Source organism: Portunus trituberculatus, chromosome 40 (assembly GCF_017591435.1).
Source record: "Portunus trituberculatus isolate SZX2019 chromosome 40, ASM1759143v1, whole genome shotgun sequence".
Classification (NCBI taxonomy): domain Eukaryota; kingdom Metazoa; phylum Arthropoda; class Malacostraca; order Decapoda; family Portunidae; genus Portunus; species Portunus trituberculatus.
The window spans coordinates 21764425-21777836 of record NC_059294.1 but is presented as its reverse complement, the minus strand read 5'-3'; the positions used below and the strand labels follow the sequence as shown (position 1 = coordinate 21777836).

The following is a 13412-nucleotide window of genomic DNA, read 5'->3' as shown; positions in this document are numbered from 1 at the left end:
ATCTCTATCCCTCCCAACTACGTACGTCTCCACTTCCTCCCTCTCCCCCACCAGATCTTCCCTACCCTGCTATATCCCTTCCTCTTCCCCCTTCCCTCATACCTCTGGGGCTTCCCTTCTTGGTGGGGCTTTCCAACCCCCCACTTCACCTCCTGCCCTTCGGAGCGGGGCGACGCAGGGGCGGTCTATAAAAGTGAGTGCGGCGCTGTGGCCAGCCTCAGACAAGAACAAGTTACAAGCGCGTGAGTGACCTGCTGCTGCACTCTAGACTCAACTCTGTCACCATGACTTACTAAAAGGTCATCATACTTAATTAATTTAGTGTCTGATAGAAAGGAAGAGTAAAAGAACGTTATTCAGCAGTTCACTGTCGTGCCGACACTCACAGCAGACTCAGGAATAGATCACCAGTGATACTCATCAGTCTCGCGTTCACGCCCTCCAGGTGAGTACCGGCGGCACTGTCATGCTCAGATGCTGTTGAGGGCAGCGGAATAGTGTGTGTGTGTGTGTGTGTGTGTGTGTGTGTGTGTGTGTGTGTGTGTGTGTGTGTGTGTGTGTGTATACGAGTTGCAGTAGCGTGTGGGTAAAAGTATTCGAGAAGAATCGAACATTAGATGATGACTAAAAAGAATGAGTCTTTCGTGTCCGTGGTGAGGGGTATGCTGCGCCCGTCAATTTGAAAGTTCAGGAGAAGGACGTTTACAGCCAGCGCTTGTCTCGAAAGTCAAGAGCATTTGCAGCTCATCAATCTTGCGTTCATCCCATAATCTTGCAAAATTCTATTAGAGGATGTAAGCTAATGATAATATGTATTTGTTCAAATGATCTTTCAAAATGATAAAGTGATATATATATATATATATATATATATATATATATATATATATATATATATATATATATATATATATATATATATATATATATATATATATATATATATATATATATATATATATATATATATATATATATATATATATATATATATATATATATATATATATATATATATATATATATATATATATATATATATATATATATATATATATATATCATACTTCAAATAAATCGACTGGTTTTTTAATAATTTACCATCATTAGCTGTGTGTGTGTGTGTGTGTGTGTGTGTGTAAAACCAGTGACTATATAGTACGGGTAAAACTCAGATTGCGTCATCATGGAGGTGTCAGCTGATGGCGTAAACACAGCCACGTGGTGAGGGGCGCGGGGCAAGGTGCAACAGCAAGCCAAGAATACCCTGCTGGGCCAACGTGGGCGCGCCAGGCCCTGCTGCAATGAAAGTGATGCTCTCAAATACTGATATGAAATAATTTGTATATATATTTGCCCGAAAATTAAGAAATTCAGGAACTATTTCTGTTTCTGTGAACGTTCATTAGTTTATAGCTGGATGAATCATTTATACTTGTTACATAATAGGCAGTGTGTACGGGTGACTGCCCCGCTCCCCAAGCCGACTCCGCTTGTTGCTGGCAACAGAAAGTTACTTTGTCTTGTTTCCATCCCTGTGTGTGTGTGTGTGTGTGTGTGTTGGTGTGGGCGACGAAAAAAGTTATTGATTTTGTGCAAGCAAAATAATTATGAACATAAAACTGCTTCAGACGAAGCTTGAGAATGAAATTCATTATTTTGAACAAAACCCAATAGCGAATTGACATGCATGCCAATAAAATGAACTCATATGAATTAATATTTAGTTGTTGATCTTTAAAAGTTTTAGTACACACTATAACAAAGACATTTTGAAAGTTTCATAGCTAAGCATAACTCAGACATACCTGGAAAGTATGCCGACGGCTGTAGAGGTACGGAAGAGAATGTACCATGAATGTAGCACTTAGATTTCATGCCGAGCTGAATACACAGGTAACAAGGGAGATGTATGGTGAGAGCGGCAGGTAAACTGGGCACACATCTTGGGAAGGCAGGGTTATTTTGGGCACAGAGACGCCCCCCCCCCACCAATACTCACGTGGTTGTGGCACCTCTGGCACCGTCAGACCCCGCCCCTCACCACCCAACCAACGGCGCAGTAATCCTTCAAATGCGTTCTGGTGTCGGCAGGTGATGTTTTGTGGGGATTTGGACTTGGACAAAGATGAAATTTAGTTGAATTAGAGATAGTGGAGGGACTGATTAACTGATGAAGCTTGAAGGAATAAAACAAGAGAATGTAATGCAATGTGAAGAGTGTGGGTAAACTTCACATAAAGCAGTGTTGTGCAAAATTAGGGTTATACCTTTCTATTTTCTTAAATTTACTAGTTACTACCTAGCAAAATATACTTTTAAATTCGCTAGTTAGTACCTAACAGTATACTACCACAAGTTTACTATTGTTCTCAGAATAGTGACAAGCAACCACTCACGTTACTCCTGCAACAAAGAATTAGCATTTTGAGAACATTTTATGGTGTACATCTTAGAAACAAGTCGTCTCTTGGCACTTTCTCCTCCATTTCAAGAATACTTTTAAATTAGACAGGAAGCAGGGCAGAGACGAGACAGTGGGGCGTCTTTTGTGCTGGCGTGACGCAACCCTCGAGATCGCTACCTTGCCCACTCCTTCCCTCACGCTGACACCACGAACAAGACTGATGAATATCGTGTCATGGTTTTCAACTAAATTTATTTATTTATTTGTTTATATATTTTATTTTATTTATTTACTTTTATTTATTTTTATTTATTATTATTTTTTTTTTTTTAGGTTTCGAATAAATGAGAGATGTTTGTGCAGGCCAGCAGTTTACGGTGAAACTGAAGAACTTTGCTTTGTAATAGTGTCCTTAGCTCAGACATCATTATTGTCCTGTGTTCCTTGATGTCCGCATAATTCTTAACTGGTAACAAGATGGATTTTTTTTTATTCCTCTACTTATCTTTATTTTTGGTGGTTTCTAACAGATTTATCAGAATTACCAAGTACATTAACAAATATTAAGATCAGAATAATGGCTGCACCAATTCTTCATGCTGGTGAAGGGCAAACCAAAATAAAGCCACGTATCATTGGATAGTAAAGTCAACAACTATTGCCATGACAGAACATAAGGGGAAACCCAGCGGGGAAGTTTGGCCCCCGGCTGGTGCTCGAGAGGGAAGGAAGGAGAGGGGACTGGCACCTACTTCCACTTACCCCTTACATCCCCCACGCCCTTCACCCCCCTCTCCCTCTCGGGGTATTTGTGGCGGCAGTTTCCGACGAGTAAAGATAAGAGGGGAACGTACCTCGTGCTTTTATTTATACGTGTGTGTGTGTGTGTGTGTGTGTGTGTGTGAGAGAGAGAGAGAGAGAGAGAGAGAGAGAGAGAGAGAGAGAGTAATTGCTATCAAGTTTTCTCCAGATAACATTAGCAGCCCATTGCTATTGACCTCTCCATCTGCCTCGCAGGATGCCCTCAGAAACAATATCCCCCGAGATGAGAGAGGATGTGCAAGTGGAGGAGGAGGAGGAAGACAGAGTGACCGACGGCTCCGGAACAGAGTCTGATGGTGAGACCAACATCAGAGAGAGGAAGACCGAGAGGAAGGGACTTCAGCGTCAGACTTCCATCCAGCGTGAGCTTGCTGACGCCATCGTCCGTCTGGCGCCCATCGAGGAGCTCAAATTCCTGCTGCAGTGTGGTGCCAATGTGAGCACGGGCCAGGGGGTGTGCTGACATGTAATGATGCATTTGAGTAGTGTGTGTAACCATGTTGCGTCCGTCTACGCTACACGTCAACTATAGTGTGTTCCACCATTTATGACAGATATTTAGACATGAGAAAGAGCAGGATGTTCTGAGTGAATTTTTTATTTTACATATAATTTTATTTACATTGTTTATAATCTAGTTCTGCTTTAAATCAAAGAATTCACACATTTGGATATATTAAAAGTAAGACATTTTGGCATTATAGTATGTAATGACTAAATATTTGTATGCAGGTGAAGGACCCCGTGACACAAGGCCTGTCACCTCTGCACTACGCCGTGTGGCAGAGATATCCCGAGGCTGCTGAGTTCCTAATCAATGAAGGTTAGTTTTTTTTCTTTTCTTTTTTTTCCACCAAACAATTAAACCACTTCGTATGTTTACTTGTCTGGTCGTCCAGTCTCCGTAGTCCTTCTCTTTGCACATACTTAACGTTGATGGTCACGCTAGTACTGAAGAACAATATACCCTGTCAGGATGTGACATAAACGCCCGGGATGAGATCGGCTACACCGCCCTGCACCTGTCAGCGGAGCACGGCTACACCGAGATGATGAAGACACTTATCAAACACAACGCTCAGATTAACTTCAACATCCCTCCAGAATTCGACGATGAATTCCCCACCGATGCCCTTGACGAACCTCTGCGTCTGGCAATCAAGGTAAGCTATGCAGACCGTGTTTCGCTGCCACAACTCAGTTACAGCTAAAATGTCATTAGCTTTTCGGTAAAAAGACCAACGGTGATCATATTTGGTCGTGTCTTCAACAGCATGACCATCATGACGCTGCCAAATTGCTCCTGGAAAACGGAGCAAACCCCAACACTCGCTATTTCTTCGGTTCAGAGATCAATCTCGTCAACCCACTCAACACAACACTCCTCAACCTCCTGCTGACTTACGGCGCCCATCCCAACGCCAGGGACCGCCACGGCTTCACGCCCCTCATGAAGTGTTGCCGCCTCCAGCAGGTAGGTAATCGTGACGCATCTCCTTGTCACTCAATCATGTGTGGTCTGTGCTCCCGAATGACTGACCATAAACTTTACAAAACTTATTTAGGATAATCGAAACTCTCTCTCTCTCTCTCTCTCTCTCTCTCTCTCTCTCAAGTTTTCTTTTAATATATATATATATATATATATATATATATATATATATATATATATATATATATATATATATATATATATATATATATATATATCGTTGTTTCAGTATTCCTCGTTCTAGTACACTAGTACAAATAAATAATTCAAAAATTATATCAGTGATTGGGTGCAATGTTTATTTTTTGCAAATAATAGCTGTCTCGTATTTTTTATTCTTTTTTTTTTTACTGTGCTTGTCTTTATTCATAATGAAAGATCAATATGAAAATGCTTTACTTATTTTACGTAGATTTAAGCTTATTAACTTTTGACTTAGTTTGAACTTACCAATAAAAATGTAATGTATATATATATATATATATATATATATATATATATATATATATATATATATATATATATATATATATATATGTAAACCAAGTATGTGAATTGTTACTATTGCTCCAAATGTGCTGTACATACAAGTTTTTTTTTTTTATTACTCAAGTTTCATTGCCTCTTTCTGATATGAATTAAAGAAAAATCAGTCACTACACAGTATCTAAACATTATGATGAGAAAATAAAGTACAGTTGGCTTGCCACTGATTTTATGCAATATAATTAAATGAGAATAATGGGATGTAGATTTTTTAATTCACTCTATACCAGCATGTCTGGTGGATGTTTATGAAATAAATCTCAATAAAACAGTTTCAAGAGAGATAATGGGTAGTTCTCATTTCAAATACTCACTGCTTAATGTGTTAATCTAAAAATTTTATGCACTACTCATAACTACTTAATATTTCCTCACACATGAAGTGCATGCTCTGTGTTACAAGTAAGGACAATGTCCTCTTAATGCTTGTCTCTGAATAATGCTGTGGTCCCATTTATGTAGCATCCTTCCACTCTCTTCCTAAGGAGGCATCAGAAGAGATGGAGAACCGTGATAACATCTTAGGTGCAGAGATTCTGCGCCACTTCACACAGACTCTGAGGGTGAGTGATGCTGCTGGGAAGAGACCTGGTTCTTTGGCTTGACCCAATTGTCTCATTTTCTTTCTTTCTTTACACATCCACATACACACAACATTTAATGCTTCTCTTATGGAATATATCACTACTGTGAGAAGTAAATCTCACATATATATTGCTTATGCTATTAATATAAACAACCTACTCTATTAACCTTTACACAGTGCATCTGAAAAAAGACCTGCTTTCACTACTAGTAAGCATCTTTTTACAGGTTTTATATTCATATATTCTGGAGAGAATGGGTTAGATGATACATATGGTATTTAATTTTATATACTTTTAATATGCACTTAATTTACAAAAGAATATTAATTTTATAATCTACACCTAACAGCTATTGTATCAGTTGAATTAACAACCTCAGAGGACTTTGAATTGAAAAGGTATTATGTAAAAAGATTTGAAAGGTGCAAATTCTCTCAGGTCATATGTAATTGGCCTCTTGTCAAACACAACATACCATCTTTTTATATATTATTACAATTTATGGTACTATTATTGTGGATGTATATCTATTGTTTATTGTGTATATTTCTATGGTCCTGGCATGAGTACTAATAATGCAGGTGGTCTAGCCTCTATTTTCTTGTTATCATTCTGTTAGTTTTTGTATTTACAGCATACCTATAAGACATATGCATACTGTACATCCAACTAACTGTCTTTTAAACATACATTCTTTTTCATTCAGATTGATATTAATCTTGCTGTTATTTTCTTACTATGTTCTGTATAATTTCAAGTTTTGAATAACAGCTTATTCCTTCAGCAAGTTATATGAAAAATTCATATTATTTTCTTGCACATTACCATAAATGCACTGGAAACATTTTAACATGGCATGACTCAGAGCTGGACTGCTAAATATATATAAAGTTTGAAAATGGCTTAACTCTTAACATCCACAAAAAAAAGCTTTGTTTGTAATAACAATATCATATATATCTTTCTTCTTACACATTTGTGCCAGGACAAGGAACCAGGTCTTGAAGTACGAGCCTTCATGGCACGTAACACACCCAAGTCCTTAGCTGAGGTGTTTTGCTATCTGCCTTCCAGTGTGGTAGTTTTCTAGTGTTTTTCAGAAGAGTTAGTTGCAAGGAGTACATTATGATTTATAATCACATTAATTGGAGAATAAGAAATATCATAAGTAAAAAGAACATGCAGTGTTCTGTACCAAAATCAAACTCACTTGATCAAAGAAATATAAGAAATCCTAACCATAAGAAATTTTTCAGACATTATTGAGTCTAACATTTGCAGGGAGGCTGGGTGTGTGGGTGCTGGTCAAGGCTCTCATCCTTCAATCCCAAGTGCCGGCATTGGCTTTTATTTTCCTTAAAGCTGATCCTTTATTAGAAACATTGATGTTCTCTCGCATGGAACTTGTCCGTGTATTGCTTCATGATCCCTTTAGATGTAATCATAGATGAACTTTTCATTGCCGGCAAGCAGCTTCACTCATAGTTCCAGTTGAATAAGCTGCTTTTAATAAAAGAGCAAAAGTAATGGGCTCTCAATCAGAAATAACCATCATGATATATGATTAAAAGCTCAAGACATGCAACTGGAATTCCTTAATATTTTGTTGATTTTTTAGATTTTTTTTTTTCAGTACTACAAGTGGACACAGCATTTTCTTCAGAATTAGGTATTAGTGTCTAACACAAGAAAATTATCTAACACACTAAATGATATGAAAATAAGAGAGATCATGATAACAATCTAATTAAGAATACTTATGTATTTTCCCTCATATCTGTCACAGTACAAAGTTCCCATTACAATATTACCTGCTGGTTCAGGTTTTCATATTTTTTTATTTCATTGACTTGCAAAGACAGCTAGTGACCTACAACTATGTAAATATACACAATCATATAATCACATTGTTTGCAGCACTGGTGTATAATAGTGTTGTGTAGCATATATCATGGTGAAAAGTGAAGCAACAGCAGTTTTGCATGACAGTTTTGTATTAATAAATGTACTTTGTTTTTGCTCCTGAGCTATGCTTCACATATTCTAGAAGTGAATTAGACATTAGTACTTTAGTGATATTCTTAATTTTTTTATTTTCTTTATAGTTATATTTCATATAATATCATAAATCAGTCTTTAATTTAATCAATAATGCACTAACTAGGACCTTCACCATGTCATCCTTTTCCTTTCTGCAAGTAAGTGTTGGTGCAGATCATGTTCATGTTGTATCATTGATGGCATGCTTCTCTGAGTTATCACAGCCAATGGTTTGTCCCACAGGGTCTTGAAGCTGTACTTCTTCTCATCTCCTTTGGAGCTGATGTCAATGCACGCACAGAGGCTCGACATGATTACAGGTAGGCCTTTACATCCACATTTTTCTGCAGAATTTGTAAGTATGAGGATTTTATTTCATAGTTTCATGCAACATTTTACTGTTTTCTGAGTAACCTAAGCAACAATAGCCATGATAAATCTATGTGTGAATTATTAAGAAGCCTTTACCAGCAATATAGTCATTGCAAAAGAAGATATAGAAGCATATTTTGTATTCTTTACTTCTATCATCATTATTCTTCAAGGGAAAACCAAACATATTCTTTCCACATTTTTTCCTTACTCTTTACCATTATTTTACACTTTTATAACAGATCAGTTCTGCACTATGCTGTGCTGTCAGGCTCAGTACCTATTGTCAACCTCCTACTGAAGCAAGGGGCAAGAGTCAACTTTGAGGCATCTTACAATAAGCCTACGCCGCTGGACCTTGCCATTCTCAAGGGTGACTTGGAAATGGTACGCCTCATCCTGGACAATGGTGAGTTCTGCCATCATACATACATCCTCTTATTTATTGAAAATTTCTTTTCTGCATTTTATTCTAAGTATTATTTTGGTCAAGATGGATGGAACCAATTATTTTGGTGCAAACAGCCCTTCCAATGTGAAATGCTTCAAATGTTCTTCTTTAGTAATCACACTAATTTTCCCCCCCACCAGGGGCAAACCTGGATGCCAGCTCACCCATTATTGGCTCCCCATTGCACATGGCCTGCAGTGAGGGCATTCCCAACAGACTGGAGATTATCAAACTTTTGCTAGAGAGAGGAGCAAACCCAAACATTGTGATTGTGGGTGAGGACAATTCTCCCATCAAGCCAGCACTTGGAGAGTACCTGGCATCTAATGAAGAGCCTGAGGTAGAGGTAGTGAACCTCTTCCTGAAGCATGGTGCTGAGGTGAGCTGTGTGCAGGAAGTGAAAGAGAAATAGCTGTATAATCTATGGTGTAGATAGAGGTGCATACTACACATAACAGTAATAAGAGAGAAAGTAAAGAGAGTTATATCTATTCCTTTGCTTTCTGCATTTTTGTTTTGTAATTGGTAGGTAAATACATAGGTATTTACCCACTATTGACAATCTCTCTCTCTCTCTCTCTCTCTCTCTCTCTCTCTCTCTCTCTCTCTCTCTCTCTCTCTCTCTCTCTCTCTCTCTCTCTCTCTCTCTCTCTCTCTCTCTCTCTCTCTCTCTCTCTCTCTCTCTCTCAAGTTTTACCTTACTGAGATGCATCACTGTATCCCTGTAGGTGGTGATGCAGAGTCAGAGCAGAGACCCCCGAGGTATGCTCAACTGCCTGCCCAACCTCACCAAGAGGCCTGACGTGCTCATTCCACTTCTGGAGGCTGCCCAGCGTTTTGATCTCAACATCATCAAACATTCATCTCTGATAGACAATGATCAGAGGAAAATATATTTAAAGGTAATTTTATAACACTTTATTGCTAAGTAGTACTGAATAGGATAAGAATTTGATTCAGATTTTTGCACCATTATTTTTACATTAGTGTAAACTGTTGCATATCTGTAATGTAGTAGGTATTTATCAGCTTACTCTGTCATCATCTTCATTTGCAGCCACATTGATTTGGACAGAAATAATTGCATGTAGTCATGTGCATAATTTATCAATATTTTCTTTACCAATTTTTGTTTGAGTAAAGTTTTTTGTTTATTATATACATGATATTTATGACTAACATTCATTATCTAGCATGATAAAGATAAACAGCTAGATCTACTTAATCTTTTTTTTCTCTTTGTTACAGGTGGGCCAGTCACCGCTGCCCTTGAAACACCTTGCTCGTGTGTTTCTGCGTCAGGAGCTTGGCAACAAGCTGCCTGTCAGAATAGATGAGCTGAATCTTCCTGTGATCATGAAGAAATACTTGTTATATGAAATCAGCTAACTGGCCAGGCCCTGTTAGTTTTAAGGTATAGTTATTTAGGTAATTTGTATAATTGTACAGATCCAGTTTTTTTTGGTAATATGTATATAATTAATTTTTGTATATATTTTATCTCAACATAGCCATAAGGCTTCTTGAGTTGAGAGATCAACCTGGATATCTTACAGTGATTGCATCTCATTGCAAAGCATGTGCCTTAGACAGGTTTGGAAATGCTGTGCATATGTATCATACACACACTTCTTTTTTCCATGTACAGTATACTTGTGGTGAGAATCAGAGAGGTTTGTATTTATAGAACTCCTTGTGTCTGTTTTAGTATGTTACTTCTTCTTCTTCTTCTTCTTCTTCTTCTTCTTCTTCTTCTTCTTCTTCTTCTTCTTCTTCTTCTGTTGATTTGCATTTCATTATTGTGATATTTTATGGTTCACAACCTCAGTGATAGTACATACTATGATAGTTTATATATTTATAAGAGTAGACATCTCAGAAATATTCATATTTTTTTAATAAACACAAATTTTCAACATAGAAAATAATGAAATGAGAAGAAACCTATAGTGATTCTTCAGTTTCACAGAATAGAAGTACTGTGAATTATGAAGGATTTGTCATGGCTGAAGAATCTAATAAATAGAAAGAAAAGATTGCTTATATTAAAAGCTTGTTTTAATTTGTTGGTGCTAAGGCAGACTCTTCATTGATCACTTGGCAGTATTTCATCACAAATCATTTTTAGTTTTATCATAATGAACACAATTCATTTGTGTTCAAAGCTTCTTCAATATATACATTTTGAAATTCATTCTACAATTTTCTTTGTGAAAATTAAGGCAAGCAAAGTGTTCTAGAACTAATATGAAGTAGAAATAAACCCTGCCAATTTCTACTATTAGTACAGTAATGATACTGTAATCAAATGTGTTGCAGCTCTAGGGAATACTGCTCATGCTAATTAAGTAACACATGATTAAGCTTCTTGTTTTGGTAGTGAATACATACATGGATATGGTGTTAGTGATGATTGCCATTATTTTTACTGAACATTACATTTATTGCACTCTATGCATATTTATTACCTGAAATGTTTTTTGGGAGGCTTGTATTTGTTTATCTAATACTGAAGTACGTATTTGCTTTTTTTTTTAGATACATAATTATTTCTTTATTCTTCTTATAAGTATTCATTCTGCTGTATTTGCAGAGAACATTTTTTTAAAACTACATATTATATTATTCAAAAATGACTTTGTCACTCATAAGAACCATATATGCTGTTTATTATTATTATTATTATTATTATTATTATTATTATTATTATTATTATTATTATTTTATTATTATTATTATTATTATTATTATTATTATTATTATTATTATTATTATTATTATTATTATTATTATTATTATTATTATTTCTCATGATATGTAATAGATGTATTTTATTGATAATTGAAGATAATCAGGTGAGAGATTCTTTAATTTTTTGGAAGGAAGGAAGTATAGGAGTGATGATGCAATATTCCTAGAATGGCCATGTCCTTCATTTTCTCTGTAATGTTAATGATAATAATTGCTGAAATGCACTTTTTAGTTTGGAGCATAAAACTTTGAATTGATGATTAATTCAGCTATATACATCATACACAGTACTTGAAGGTTAGGTTCCAGTGTGTCTTCATTTGCGGGGATTTACTAAAGCAAATCTCACTCTGCTTTTTTACCAGTCATGAAATCATATTTTGCATATCATTAATGATTGTATGTATATAATTGTTGATTTTTGTAATGGCAATTGTACATTATTTTTTTAATATGCATAATCTATTCATTTTCTACTGTTTTATATTCACATAAGTAGAATAGGGTTATATTTACAGACTAAGATTTTATATTTACCTAAAGTGAATTAGAAACTTCAAAGGGAGGATCTTTATAGTTTTGTGACCATGACAGTATACATATGTTATGTGGGTGCCAAAAGGAAAGCTTGATTATCTAAATCTCTTGAGTTAAAGTTTCTATAGTCAGAACATTCTGAATGCATGAAATCTTATTTTATAATTGGATGATATGTTAAGTAAATCTATTTTTTGATGAAATGATATTTCAGTGAAATATTATTTTTTTCAAATGTTTGAAACTTGCCTCCCATTTCTGGTTAAGCTCAATAAAATAATGTTGAGGATTGGCTTTGCTATTTTCCTCAGGTGTATTTGCTAGATTATTGCAAACCTATGGCAGAAAAATGAGGCCATTTTTGCATTTATTTATTTTTTTTTTTTTCTCGCTCTCCTTTTTTTACCAATGTTCACTTCACATATAATAGCCGTGATATTGTCAATGTTGTTGAATGCTGCACAGAAAGATTTCAGTAGACTTGACTCAAATTTTGGACTGTACAGATAACACATCCATTTTATTGAATCTTTGGGTTCTTCAACTTTTCCTCTCTTGCTTAGTAGTCAAGAAACAAATGCAGTCTATGGAGTATGTTCATAAGGATGGAAACTCAAGAAAACAAATTGAATTAGTCTTATTTCTCAAGGAGGTTAAAAAGAGCAAAACATTTATAGTTGGTGTGTGTAGCAATCAGTAAATTTAGGACCAGTCTGAATCAAAATTATGCTTCCTCCACTTATTGTGTCAAGCAACAGAAGGATGTAAGACATGCTGGCTTGTGACTTTAAGCCAATGAGCAAATGCTTGTTAAGTCATCCATGAACTAAAGGAGGTAATGAGTTTTAAACTATGTAGCAGGAGCTGAGTAGTCAAGATAGCTTTCTAGCAACATAACAGTGTCACTCATTTGTGTTTATCTCACTTTATGTCAGGAACTGGCTATATGTTCCAGGGACAGACACTGCACCAATGTGAGTATAGTATGAAAAAAGTGGAAGCTATTCTTGCAGGATTATAGTCAGAGTCAAACCCTGGATTGGATGGAATTCTAAATTCATCCTGTGATGTTAAAGAAATGTGCTAAAGCAATTTTGCACTTGCTGTGGAGGATCTTGAAGGAGTCACTCAGCATGGGAGCATTACCAGAAGATTGGACAAGAGCCAACATCAATCCCATCTACAAGAAAGAGGAGACGATAAATTCATTCAGCCACAGAACTCAATCACATTACATGACATCAGTGCTATGTAATGTGATTGAGAAAATATTAAGGAGAAACATTATGTACCTAGGTTATTGCAAGGCTTTTGACACAGTACCCCACATTGTTGCTTGCTGGAAAAACTTTGTGCCTCAGGGCTGAAATTCTCAAGTGGATTCACAGTTTTCTGACAAACCAACTC

The 13412-nt window shown here is 36.1% G+C and overlaps 1 protein-coding gene across 3 annotated transcripts; it reads left to right on the top strand.

Moving 5' to 3' along the window:
- Positions 1–206: 206 nt before the first annotated feature.
- On the top strand, positions 207–12294 carry LOC123516051 (ankyrin repeat domain-containing protein 50-like). Of its 3 annotated transcripts, none has more exons than XM_045275067.1 (11): positions 207–445; positions 3425–3665; positions 3962–4052; positions 4205–4392; positions 4503–4703; positions 5753–5830; positions 8138–8214; positions 8509–8675; positions 8858–9096; positions 9446–9619; positions 9966–12294. In XM_045275067.1, exons 2-11 carry the CDS (start codon positions 3426–3428, stop codon positions 10104–10106), a joined length of 1596 nt encoding a protein of 531 aa, XP_045131002.1. In that variant the 5' UTR covers positions 207–445; position 3425; the 3' UTR covers positions 10107–12294. The 3 variants fall into 3 exon arrangements, with proteins under 3 accessions (XP_045131002.1, XP_045131004.1, XP_045131003.1); XM_045275068.1 differs by having other exon boundaries at positions 225–299; XM_045275069.1 differs by lacking the exon at positions 5753–5830 and having other exon boundaries at positions 208–445.
- Positions 12295–13412: the final 1118 nt, after the last annotated feature.